Consider the following 13,669-nt stretch of genomic DNA (forward strand, 5'->3'; position numbering starts at 1 on the left):
GTTTCATGTATCATTTTATTTTCTTTCCTCCTCTAAGTAATACTCGAGGAAATGAGATGCTTGAAATAGTCAAACAGTGAAAGTCAAGTATGCAAAAATTAAACTCACTTAGGCACTTTAGCTAAGCTGACTGATCTTGGACATGGAAATTTTCACAGTTTAAATTCTGCTCAGGTCAGCAGCAAGCAAAGTTCATTATTTTCAGGTGATTGTTTTCTGGCCTATAGGATATAGATTGATGGTTTCTTCCTGTGGAATAGGTTTTATATCCCCTGCTCTCTGTAGGCTAGAAATGGGAACTACATACAGCTGGACAGAAGGGGATTTCAGCTCCCCTATGAAAAATTGCTTCCAGGACTGGAAGGATTTCAGACTATCAGACCTTCAAATTGCTTCTGATATTGTATGTGAATAGGAACTGTTGTAAGCCATTTTTAAGAAGTTTGAAGTGCTGGGGAGGAGCTAGATTTCCTTTTCTATTCAACCAGCACAAGCTGTGAAAGAATGGCACAGTCAACTGGGTCAGGTGAAAGAAAGACTGGAGTGCTCTGGCAGGGCCCAGCTCAGGACCTCTAGCTGTGCCATATTTGTGGACAGCAGAATCTTCATCCTTCTTTTCTCCCAGCTGAGGAAACACCCCTACCCACTTTCTTCTGTCTTCCTACAATACTGTGAGTGTTATCTTACTACAGGAAAGTACCACAGCTTCCTTAGAATCCTAACGTTAGTTTTCCCCTAAAAAAACTAGTGCTAGTTTTGAGCAAGCTTCCAAAGTGCTAAAATGCTTTTCTTTCTTCCCAACAACTTTATTAATGGTAGTCTTTTATTGCCAGGCATTGTATTGCCAGCTTTAAGTTCTGGTGTGTGCATGTGGTGGCTGTTGGGGCTGTCACAGGGTCACTCAGTGCCCTGTTCCTCGCAGTGACTGGGAGAGCATGGAGCAGGCACAGAGCAAGAACTGTGGGAAAATCTGGCTGACAAGCTGCACCATGCAGTCCATGAGGTCTTTTGAGCTGCATAAGGGCAGGGACAGGGTTGGCAAATAGAAGCAGAAGCTGGGGGGCTAGTGATGCTTGTGGGCAATACAAGATGAAGAACACGTGAGAGCTGGCCTAAGGGTCGTGTCCACACAACAGGATTTCAAGGTGGATGCTGACAAGGCCAATAGCTAGAGAAGCAACCACAGAAGTGTCCAGAACTGCTCTAAGCAGAGCTGAGATGAAAGCCGTATGGACACTCAGCTAGTCTTATTTCTGGAGACAGCATAAAGACTAGAAAATGTTCAAACACACATTCTTCTGTCTTCAGTAATTGTTCTTACTTTCTGAGCTGGTCCTGGGGTATGCGGGCAAACGAGCTGTGCCCTTCTTCATCATTGGATACCAGGGTAAAACTTCAGTCATGGGTGCTGGCAGCCATCCACCTTTCCCTGCCCACAAAGGAAGTGAGGGAAACAGCACTCACAGACTGAGCAGCTGTGTGAGAACCTATAATATTCTAGAAATGATTTGCCACATGTGGTTTTGGCCCCTGCCAGAGACGTAAGCAGCTTTGAAATCACAGCAAAGGGAACCACGAAAAAGGACTGTGGTACTAAAAACTGTGGCTTCACACTGAGCATTCTTCTTAGTCAGTGGGAGAAAAAGATTTAGTCTTTTAAGGTCGCAGCTAATTAAACTCGTCAATGTAATCTACTTGTTCCATGATAAACCCTGGACTGATTTACCACCTGTTATCCGTGACATTACACTTGTAAGCATTTAAAAGCAAGGCAAATTATTGGTATGCAGTGTTCATAAGAGGCACAACAGAATGAGAATTCTGGTCCAGGCTTAGTGCCCTTTGTGTGCTGTGTCAGCTTAAGTTTATATTATTTCTTCAAGAAGATCTTCAACAAAAACACCTCCATGCTCTCCCTGTGGGGCTGCCTCACAGGGATTCAAATGCTACCCTGTGTTTTGCAGCTCTCCAAAATTTTGTAGCTGGAATAAATGTGTATTTCTCTCCTGACTGCCCTAGTAAAAAACTTATTTTATCGTTGGGGGAGTATATGACAATTTAATGGGAATAGCTAAAGGCTGTTAAAGCATGAAGTACCTGTAGGACTTGCTCAAAGTGTTTGGTATATCTGGCAGTCCACCAAGCTGATGAAAGCCCTTGATGTTTCGTGACAATCACAATAAAGCACAGCTGAGTGGGTTGGCTTGGCTGAAGTTCTTATTTTCCTACTCAATTTTTATGTCTTTTGATTGAAGTTAAATGCAGTGAACATGGAGTTTTATGCTCATTTTTAGGTTTAATTATGAAGCCATGCTTTTGGCATCATAAAAAAGTGAAACACTTTTTCTTGGAAAAATATCTCTGGTTTTAAATCTTTGGCTTCTGGTGTAAAAACAAATATGTGGCATTCCCCTTTTCCTTCTCTTTCAGATTTTTGATCTCCTGTGCAAGATACAGGCTCTGCAGGCACTGAGTTGCCCTCTTATATCTGTAGTAAAAAAAAAAATTTGCAAATAAAATCCTTGGAGGCCACAGAGCGAGAGAAACAAGATTTCAACTGAGAGGAATTCTAATCAAAATATGGATATCCTGGAGAGGCCAAGGAGGGCTCTGTGTGATTCAGGGATAGTGTCCTAGGTCATTCCCCTTGCAGCAACGCACCTGCATCGAAAAATAACTCCTACAGTACTTTAAAACTATCAGGCTACTTTAAAAGCAGCTGGAGCTTTTTCTCTCCAATAGACATATGCTTAACTTGAATGCACAGTTTGTTCAGCTGAAAAGAGGCAAACACCCAAACAAAATAAACAGCAAAAAAGGTCTGGAGGTCAAGGCCCTGGCACCAGGACTCACATGTCTTCACAGGGGCAGTCACCACCCCCAGCAGCCTGCAGGGAGCCAGGTTTAGAAGGCTGGAAGGGGAATGGTGTTTCAGTCAGCAGTCTGGAAATCTTATGGAGGAGGTAGAGACAACACAAATGCTTTTGTGAAAGAGAAGACAGTGCCCGCAGGAGAAATATCTGAGGCTGAGAGACAGATCAAAGCTGTGGCTGAATAGATCAAAGATCTCAAAAATAAATGTACGTGCACAGCAAGCTGCCTGGTTTGCCTGTGTGAAAGTAATTCTTTTGACAATTGTTTTCTTGCATTTCAGATTAGCCAACAAAGCACGTGGTGCTCAGAATTGAGTAGTAGAAATTGGGCACTTGCCATTGTCTATTTCTCTATTTATAAGCACCAGAATATATCTCTGACAGCTCTAAAGCACAGCAGAGGATTAATGAGAGATCAGTGAGACTGAGGGACTGGCTGCAAGGTGGAGGAGGGTGGTGCCCACTTCAGGGAAGCCTGGCTGAGACATATTGAGAATTCCATATTTTCTAAAAATCTCCTCAATGCTCCTCTATCTGGGCACTCTGAATTGCTGATCAGTTTTCAAGGGCTGAGTTGAATTGCTCCTTGGTAAAATCCATTAGCCCCAGACAGAGGAGCAGAGTGGAAAATTCCCTCTGTCCTTGCTCCAGTGACAATTAGTTATATAAAGTGAAACAACTCTGAGGAGATATTGGCTTTTTAGCCCCTTGCTTCAGACAGTCCTGTAAGGACATACAAAAACAAAATTATGTCATTTGTGCTGCTTGGACCTTGAACTGTAGTTTCCCCATGAGTGTTCTCATTTGTGACCTGGAAACAGGCTGTACCTTCCCCTCCTATTTGTGACCAGAATTCTTAACCTGAGCCCAAGAAATATTTCTCAGATTATTATTGTGACCACTGTGACTGCTGAAATTAAATACAATGGGGAAAGACAAGAAAAGGATAAGGAAGGACAGAAAAAGGATGGGAAAGGATGGGGAAAAAAAAGGGAAAAAATGGAGAAATAGATATGAGGAAAAGAGGTTTTGAATGAATGCTATGGTACTACTTCCTTAAGAAATTCCAAGTCTAAGATGAGTGCAGCCAAACTGTTTACAAACAGTGATGGAGACCTAAAGGTACAAGGTGGGAAAATACATGTTGTTGAGTTGTAAAAAGCTCATAGCCTACAAGCTGCAACTGCAGAAAGTTGCACAGGTCCAAAGACCTGTGAGATTCTCTGGGGAACAGCCATGATAGTAGATGTAAGTTCACAGTTTCACCTCTACATGCAATAAGGGGAAGCTTGTACTGGGATAGGTTATACAGCTCTTATTATTAAAGGATCTTCAAAAGAGGGAATAAAAGGGACAGGGAAGAGTGACACAATATCTTCAAAGACTACTGAAAATGGCTTCCACTGAAAAATGTGAAATGCTCAGTCTATTTATCTAAACATAGAGATGATTTACATTAGACCAGTATCCTCAAATATACTTTACATTTGAGGATATACTTTAAAAATATACTTTATACAGTATATGAAATGTACTTTATATAGGGCTGACCAATCTTGGAAGTTATGGCTAGAACCAGAAGGCAGATCAATATTAGAAATTAGGTCCTTTCTTGAAACTGAGGTTTATTATCCTAGAACATAGGCTGATATTAGGTCATGAAAACCCTATTTTATTTTCCAAACCTTGCTGGAAAATGTAGCTTAATTAAAAGATACTTTACAGTTTAGTTAAACACATATCATTGGATTCATGGGGCTTGGTGAAATTTAACTCAATTGAATTTAATATAAAGGAAGCTAAAAAAGGTGTCCTTTCAAGACTCTTTCAGTCCCATTTTTACGTAATGAAAACCTTTCTGGTTTTAAAATCTATATATCTATGTTTCTACGGAAATATCTGAACAAATGTGTCTGTGTCTGCTTGGTTCACATTTATCTGCATCACATATAGAAAATGTACTTTATAGGAGCTGTGGGTTTCCTTTAAACTGATTGACCTCTCTACAGCATGTCCTGTCACATAACCTAGTGTTGCATTGATCATTGGATGGGCTTTTTTCCAAAGTACCACTGTTTAAATCAGAGCAATATAGGAAAAACATTTTTTTTAATTGATCTGTGTTTCTTTTCACCTTACTCAAAGACTGTTCACATATAAAATGACAGCTACCCCTGTCACTCTCCCAAGGGAAAGATATTGCCTTTCAGCACTCCTTTCCCTGAGCCTTCCTACTATCCTTTGTATGGTTATTTGTGTTCGGCTGCTCTGCCTGTGCATCTCTCCCTCTCTCTTGTTCCCCCCCCTTCCCCTCCCTCCCTCCCTCCCTCCCTCCCTCTCTCTCTCTCTCTCTCTCTCTGCTGTTGCTGAACTGCAGCTCCCACTGAAATTTGCACAATCAAAACCAGCTCTCATCTGAAACAGCAGTGAATCACAGCACCTGAAGAAGGAGAATAGCAAATTGAGCACGGTATCCTCTATGCTTATACAGCATGTGGTACCAGTAACTCTCACAGGATGGATGGACTGGGTTCATGTGAAACCCGCTTAGCCTGAGGTCTGCTGCCTGTGATCTGAGAGCTGTCACGGGGTTTTACAGGAGTATATGTATTTAGGGGATGTTTTCAAGAAGCTAATAGAGAGCTGCATCTGAAAGCTGGAAAAGGCTGCTGCTGCTGCTGCTGCTGCAGTAGCTGGTGCAGCAGGATGAACGTGTAAAGGACAGCTGCCCGAGCCGTGCCGGTGAGCCTCCTGCCCTGCTCTGTCTTCATCAGCTGAAAGGATACAGAGGAAAACAGATGCACTAAGCAAGTGCCACACTGGCACACTGGATCTATCACTGTGTACCCGTCACTGTGGAAAATGGTCAACAAAGACATGAATGGATTTCCAGTCAAGAAGTGCTCAGCCTTTCAGTTTTTTAAAAAGAGGGTAAGATTTGCCTTTAATTCTTTCTTTCTCCCTTCCTTCCTTTTAATTTTCTTTTATTATTGCTGCATGTCTTACTTAGCCAGAGCAGAGAGAAAGTCACAGAAGAAGGGAAGTGTTTTACGTGGGCCTCCTACTTTCTGGAGTCCATGGCACGGGCTGCTCTATGAACACCAAGGGCAATAGCAGTGTCGGTAAGAGGAGCTGGGCAGAGATGAGAGGCTGGGGGCTGGAAGGCATTACATCAGCACTCTTTGCTGTGGAATGTGTGTCTCTGTCACAGCTGACCCCAGGGCTTGACGCAATACAGGCAGCTATTCAGGCTGGGATAATGCACTCCAAAGCAGAGTGCAGGGATGTTGCAGCTTGTCTCTGACTTTCTCCTCCATATCCACACCTTGGGCTATGATTCCCTCCACACCTTCCATTTACTTTTCTGAAGTGTGGCATTACCCACATCCATTCATCATCTCCAAAGTAGGGAAAAAAAGAGAACAAAGAAACATTTGTGAGCTCAGGAAAATACTTCACAGCTTGTAATTTTCCTGTAATTGTAATTAATGCAGGAGAAAAGAGTAAGACTGAGATACACCTGGATAGCTTTTTTTTTTTTTTTTAATATTCTTTAACTTAGATATATCAGGATTTGGAAAATATTTGTTATGCATTTTATTTTATGTTTTCCTCAGGAAATGCAAATGTAACTCTATCTCATCATTTTAGTTAAGTCCTTTCTGTTTTTTTGACTCTTTTATAGTGACAATATTGCACACTCTTTATTTAACTTGAGCAACAAAGTCATTTCCATGGCACAGCAGAACAGGTATCCTGAGTAAGTCTGGGCAGACCCAGGCAGGAGAAGCAAAGCATCAGAAAAAGATGGTTAGCAGGGACTACACTATGGAAAGGATTTCCTGAGTGATTAAAACGACAGCCCTCTCTTTAAACAGGCTGGAGTAGGAGCAGATAAGCTGCTCCATTCACTCATTAGTTCATTCATTCATTCATCCCCATTCATTCTCTCTCTCTCTCTCCATTATGCCAAGAATATGGTCAGTCCCTTTAACCCTTCAGGCAAAGAAAATTAAGCCTACACCAGTAATTAATTTGTAAGCTGGAACCAAACCCTTTTGGGCACCAAGATACCACATTTAAGGGCAGATGTGGAAAATACTAACTGTGTCACTCAGAGGAAAAAAGTGCAATGTTAGCCAAAATTGTTGTTTGTAGAAGCCTCAGACTGATAATTCAAACTGCAGGTAAATTCAGCCCATAAAAATGGTTCTCATCCCAACATGCTTCTCATTTAAGTACATTACTATTGGCACATGCATGTCTGATGCTCAGCTTACCAGCAAGGTTTATCTGCTTGTTGTTTTTTGAGGTTTTTTTTTAACTGCTTGAAGATTTTAATATAATTATATTTTTATAGAGGAAAGTAGCTTGCAATTCGTGTATAAGGTTCCTGTATTGGCAACTGTCTTCTATCTCTGTTTAGAACCACTGAGAAGTTACCACCGGAAACCTCTACCTAATTTTGTTCTAGAAGAAAGGAAAATTGTGGTTTGTGGGGTTATTTTCAGAGTTACACTGATAACCAGTGAATTTTTGGTTAAAAGAGATTGTTAATTGAAGTCATAATTGAAGAAACTGGAATACTGATGCAGTCCTGGAGAGTGGATCAGGACAAATAGCTGTCTTTGGTTTCTGAAGGCTTTAATTTTAACAGATGTTGCCTTTTCGCTACTGTGATGAAGATAGATGAAATCAGTAAAACCAATTTAGAGACACAAAGAAGGGAATTCTCTCCCTATACTTTTCTGTTAATAGATATATGTGTTCGTTGATGTGTCTCTCACCCCTCTTACCTTCATTGCAGAAAATCCCCATTGTCCAATGTCAGTGTTTGAAATATACACAAACAAAAAAACCTTCATGTTCATAATGTGTTGCTGGCTCCCAGAAATACATCCTGCATGTGCTGGACCGGTGACGTGTTGCATGTTACTACTGGGAGAACAGGGAGAGATGGTTCAAGAGTTGATTTGGTCCCTGCCGGTGATCTGGACACCCTGGCTGAACAACCATCAGAATCCTGCATGTACAGAAGCATACTTGTGAGGTTTCTTGGTCTGAGTGTAGTGTGTGGTAGAGTTGTTAGACAGTTTGCATCCCCACAGCACCAGCGCTCCACAAGCAGCAGCCCAGGGAATGCATCCTCCATCCAGAGTGAGAGGCAGGTCTCACACTGCAGAGCCTGGAAGTCCTGGCTGCTGGGTGAGGGATGGCTATCCCTCTCTCCTGACAGATGCCTGAAACCCAGAGAAGGAGATTTGTTATCTGGGTACTGTGCAGGCTTGTCCCAGGTTGCCAGCAGGGTTTACGATGAAACAAGGGATGGGGCTCCGATCTCTCCAGTTTGAAATCACAGACTCCTCAAAATTACACATTTCTAGTAGAGGTGCTTTCCAAGTCTAATTCTAGAAAATCCAAATCACTACAGAGTAAAACACACTGAATTTTGGGAAATGCTGCTATTTTTTTAACTCAGATTTTTTTTTGGAAGAAAGTGCCAGGCGTATCTTCATTGTTGTCATTTCCCAATGAGCCTTATGCTTTCATTAAATTGCAATCCTGTTTGTTGCTGTGTCCAAGAGTGCAGAAAAGACTGTCAGAGCTGTGTGGATTTAGACTAGGCTGAAAGTACATTCAGACACTGACTTGAATTTGAGGAACAGATTTTTCCTAAGCCTGTCATATTCTCTGATGACAAAGTACTGACCCTCTGGGATGTTGTCCGCTGTGTCAGATGATTCGAGGTATGGGCTAATCATGTCCAGAGGTCAGAGAACAGGAAGGAAAGGCTGAAATTAAAGGGCAGCACACTTAATTAAAAAGAGAGGGGAAATTGAAACTATGTTTTGCAAAATAGCCTGTAGCACTCACTTTTGGCGGGGTTGGAACAACAAAATAGGGACTTCATCCATTTAAAATGGGTGCAGTTTGGAAGAAAACCAGTGGATTTACCATGCCTGTCTTTTTTTTAATTGCAAGAGGTATAACAAGTAATTGTGCCTAGAATTAGAAGTTTTAATTAGTAAATATTGGGTTTTGATTGAAGATGGCATAAATCTAAAAAAGAAGAGGGCAGAGAAGAGGATGGGTCATATATAGGTACAAGGGGGAAATCTGAAGTTAATCCAATGAAGATAAACACCATTGTTGAAATAATATTGGGTCATGGCATAAAAGGATTATCTCCTGACAAGTCTGAGTGGTTAAAAGACATGGTCATCTGATGGCATACAATTACTCTCATCTTTACTACCATTCTTTTCCCTGTCCACTGACATTGCATACTGGGTACTGATACAAATAGCCCATTAAACAGTTTTGACTATAAATGGCTGGGAAATCTCTCTTTTTCATACACTAGCAGCAGTGTAACTTTTCCAAAGTTAAGTAAAAATGGTTTGTTAATTGGCAGAAGTCACATCCCTCTGCTGGGAGGGGCTTGCAGGTCTCATCCTTCAGAGCTGTGCAGGATTGCCCACAGGATGCTAACAATTCAGAAGATCATTGAATGTGGTAAACCGACAAATATGCTATTCCTTTTCAACTAAGGGATATCCCAGGGCAGAGGGGTCTTTCATTTTCACCTACTGCCATCCCTGCCAGATGTTTTCTGGCAAGTAGATGTTTGTGGTATTTGCACTGCCTCTTCTGTAGCATTGGCCTACCTTATAAAGATTTTGGATGATATTTTACAATGTATGACCTCCTTCATATCAAAATAACATGTCATATATATCACAACACAACCCAACATGGTTAAACTGGGATGAGTGATGATGAACTGTTCCTGTCACTTAAATACTGTACTCATGATGTGGTAACCTCAGTGAACATGGGAATTCATTATCCTCTTAGGTCTGGACCAAGACCAAATAGAAATTTATTCAGAATGTGAAGAAGATAAATGACTGATAAATGGGGAAAGAAATAGCTTCTTCCATAAAAGGAAAAAAAAAAAAAAAGAAACAGCATATCTTAGAGAGGAAGTTTATTGCAGGGATTAAGGATTTGCTAGTCTGAAACCTGATAAAAGAAAGAATATCCATAATCCTTTTCCACTGAGAAAATTTACATTAATTAGCAATTTAGGTCAAGCCAAAGTGAACGCGCAAGAATGAAGAGAAAATAGCAACCTTTGTTTCTATGCAGTTTTTTCAAACAAATAGTTTGTGGAAGCCATGCCCTTCTCCTTTCTAGGTTGATATTTTATGGCACTACATACCAGCAGTTCCCTCCATATACAAGATGAAGAGACTAACTCATAAACATCATCATGCATGAAGATGACAGCTCAGGCTGCATTAGAGCTCAAGGCAATACATGGCTGAGGGGACTGCAGAATTACCTGAATACCATTTTTAGGACCACGGTAATTTAGTGATACAGAAAGCCCTTGACTGCAGTACTTCCAGCTGAGTTCCTACAGATTATGGTCCCTCAGGTAGATTGTGCTGTGGGGGGTCTGCTCTCTGCTCTGCCAGTTTAACAAGTCTAGAAAATAATTTCAGGGCTGGAGTTACCTTTTATTTAGGGTAATTGGGAGCTTACGTAGAAGAAAATGAGAGACAAGACGTCTGTACTGTGGAAAAATCTCAGCTTTATATGGTATGACTGATTACACTTCTGATTTTCTCAGCTGCTTGGGTCAATGTCACAAAAGTACATATATTTTACAGCTGATTTCCAGCGACAAGGATCCTGGCTGACTGCAAGTAAGACAGAGACTTGCAGCAGAGAAATTTTTTCCCATCTCACTAGTTCTGTGTAAAGAGGTGCAGAGCATCCGTGGCTCTTCTTAGCATCAGCCAAAGCTGTAAGCACTCAGCCTTGTCCACCACAGCCCCAAATGCCTTCGTCACTCTGAGCCTTGCAGACCACAACTACCATGGAACTTTAAGGTAACAGGGATGAAGGTGGCCTTATATCTCCACCAGGCTTCAAACCTGCTACAGTCATTGAGCTGACCAATGGTTTTCCCATCATCGTGTCTATCAACTGTTTCCTGAAGAAGCACATGGGATGAAATATATTTTTTACTATTAAGTAAACACATGGGAAGAAATATGAGAATGGGTGAGAAACAATGTAAGGCCCCAGGACTGGTTTTCCATTAAAAACGATCTCTGTTTAATTCTGTCTTCCCACTAAACCAAGATGAGCTTTGGGTTGCGATCACTGCTAATGTTTTGTTTTTCAGCTAATATGCAGGAAAAGATTTATGAGACAAAACTGGCAACATCTAGACAAGAAAGTATCCATGTTCAAAACAAAAATGTGAGAGTGTTAACAGTATAATAGCCTGGAATAAAATTAATAAAAGGAAAAAGAAATAGGGAAGAATAGAGAAAGGACAGCAGAATGAGAGAAAAGGAAAGAAAGAAAAAGGATCAAGAGAGAGGAAAGTCTTCTTATTTCTTATTCCTTTCTCCTTCCTCAAACCTATTCCTTTCTCTTTCATAAAAAATGTAATACTATTATCACATCCATATTCCTTAAGCTTAAGCTTGATCTTCTTTACTGAACACATCTCGTAATTCCTGTCACAAATTTGTCAAGCTAATGCTTGAAGCTGCTGAAGTTCTCTTCCAGTTTTGGAAAAATCAGTCTCCTTGAAAATTTAGAAATCCTCCTTTAATTTTTAGCCTAGTTTTACACATGACCAATTTATTCCCATTTGCTCTTTTGCTAACATGAAGCAATAACTTATGAAGATCTTGCCCTTCCCTCATACATACAACCACTGGTGTATTTATAGACAGCAGGGGTTTCTTTTTCAGCTGTATTTGTCTAGGCTAAAGAAGACAACTTCCTTTAGACACTTCCTTTAGGGTAGACTACCCATTGCTCAGTAACTCTGGCAGACAGAGTCAGCTGTCATATTTGCTGGCCAAGAGATCTGTTAGGGGTTACCAAAGCATCCATATAATCCTCTTTTAAAGTTCTATCTCATGGAGTCTGCTACACACTTCTAACCTCCATCCCACTCTTCTCCTCCCACTCTAGTCCCCTTTTGCTAAGCAGATCTATGTGTCAGTGGCAAATTTTCTGAGTACAAGCCTAGGTTCTGTATCAAACCATCCCCAGTAGAAATGTTCCTCTTGACAATACACTTTTAGCTTGTTCCTTTATCTCATGATTATATTTTTAAGACTGTTCTTATTCTCCATTTTAACTTATTTCCCCTGTGTTATCACTGTGTTACTGAGTTACCAAGGACCATATGGATTAGATTATCCGCATTTGCCTCATCAAAGGAAGACACCAGGCAAGTTTGGCATACTGGTAAATGCATGTTGCATGTTATCTCATTTTCTACTGAACTCTATAAAATTTGCTCTCCCTTCAGATGTGATAAGTTTTGTTTCTGTTCATGTAGTCACATAAGTTTTTTTCTTCTATGCTGTACAGCGGTGTCCTCCTGGAAAACTCAGAATACAGGATTCATCTAAAGATTCACTCTTTATCTCACTCTTCCTGAGAAATGGATTTCTTTATTTTTTTAATTTCAGATTCTGACTGGATGTTTCCAAACAGACTCTCAGCTCTTTTGCTACTCATTATCCACCATCACTAAAATCAAATAGCAGTGTGGGGAGGCTCCTTTGAGAGCCTGCTCTGGCTCATTCCTTTCAAGATCAGATTAGATATTGCTTGAGCCTGAAGAGTGCTTTGGTCTGCCTTCATTACATGCCTTCAGAGTTGAGCTTGGCTCCTGTTTGGGGAAGGGCCAGCTGTGAGATCTCCCAGTCTTCTGCCAAGTGCATATTAACAGTGTTTTAAATGCCACAGAGTCTGGAGTCAAATTCCTAGAGCAATTCTACCCCAGACACAATGTTGTCACTCCTGTCATAAATCAGCTCAGCAGCCTCAGTATCATTTACCCTTAGTCTAAACGTCCAAATTGTCTGAAAAACATTGTCATGCAAGAAAATGTCAGCAAAGAGAGCAGAACAGAGGGTTTTGGACACCCTTAGCTGTGTGGTAACTGGTGATGCAAACTGAGATACTAAGAAAGCAGACAGCTGTGTCTGCTGAAAAATCAATGTGATTCTTCTGCCAAATGGGGAGACTGATAAATATGATCTGCAGGGGCTGGGAAGGACTGAGTTTGGAGCAACTCTGTGTGTATGTTATCCTATCTGCTAATTAAAGACATGGCTTTGATGAGGGTTACAAGCTCAGGGGAGGTCAAAGGTTGTGTCCATAGAGAAAGGAATCAGAGAATTGAAAGCAAGGGGAAAGCTTATATCTTTCTAACAAATTGGCTGATGTAAAGAAGAAGAAAACAGGACAGGAACAATCTCTGCAGAAAACCATGTAAATGGAGATGCTAAAGCAGTGGAAACCCAAGCTAGACCTAAACATATGAAATAGTGCTGCAAAATCAAATCAATAACACAGAATGTTGTTTGGGTTTTTTTCTTAATAGCACATTATCACAAAATAATTTCTGGTGGTTGTTATTTACAACAGTTGCTTTTATAGCAAGACAATTAAATGTAGGGAGTAAGAAAACAATATCTCCAAAAGTAATAAATCTTAATGTTTGTTGAAGACTGCTCTGAGAGATTTCCAGATCAGCTCACAAGCAATTAACCAAGACTCAAAATATTGTTACAAGGTAGAATAATCATACCCATTTCACAGATAAGTGCACAAAGAGAAAATAGGTAACTCAGACAAATTCCTATACGAGACAAAAGTTATTCTTTCTTTCCTGACCCTTGCTCTAAGTTTCCACCACTAAAATAAAAATTTCCTTCTCTTGAAAGAACAGCAGCAAACATCTGCTC

The 13,669-nt window shown here is 40.7% G+C and overlaps 1 protein-coding gene across 1 annotated transcript in view; it reads left to right on the forward strand.

Annotated features, from left to right (window-relative positions):
- The first annotated feature begins 5,679 nt into the window (after positions 1-5,679).
- LOC148184658 (uncharacterized) overlaps positions 5,680-13,669 on the forward strand; it is a 61,595-nt gene continuing 53,605 nt past the window's right edge. Inside the window, exon 1 of the mRNA XM_088052619.1 lies at positions 5,680-5,804. Coding sequence (XP_087908745.1) covers positions 5,736-5,804 — 69 coding nt within the window. The 5' untranslated portion in view covers positions 5,680-5,735. The remainder of the gene's footprint in view (positions 5,805-13,669) is intronic.

The sequence above is a fragment of the Pseudopodoces humilis genome, chromosome 3 (genome assembly GCF_049639895.1).
Source record: "Pseudopodoces humilis isolate 2021_Gansu_Grassland_sample_001 chromosome 3, ASM4963989v1, whole genome shotgun sequence".
NCBI lineage: Eukaryota > Metazoa > Chordata > Aves > Passeriformes > Paridae > Pseudopodoces > Pseudopodoces humilis.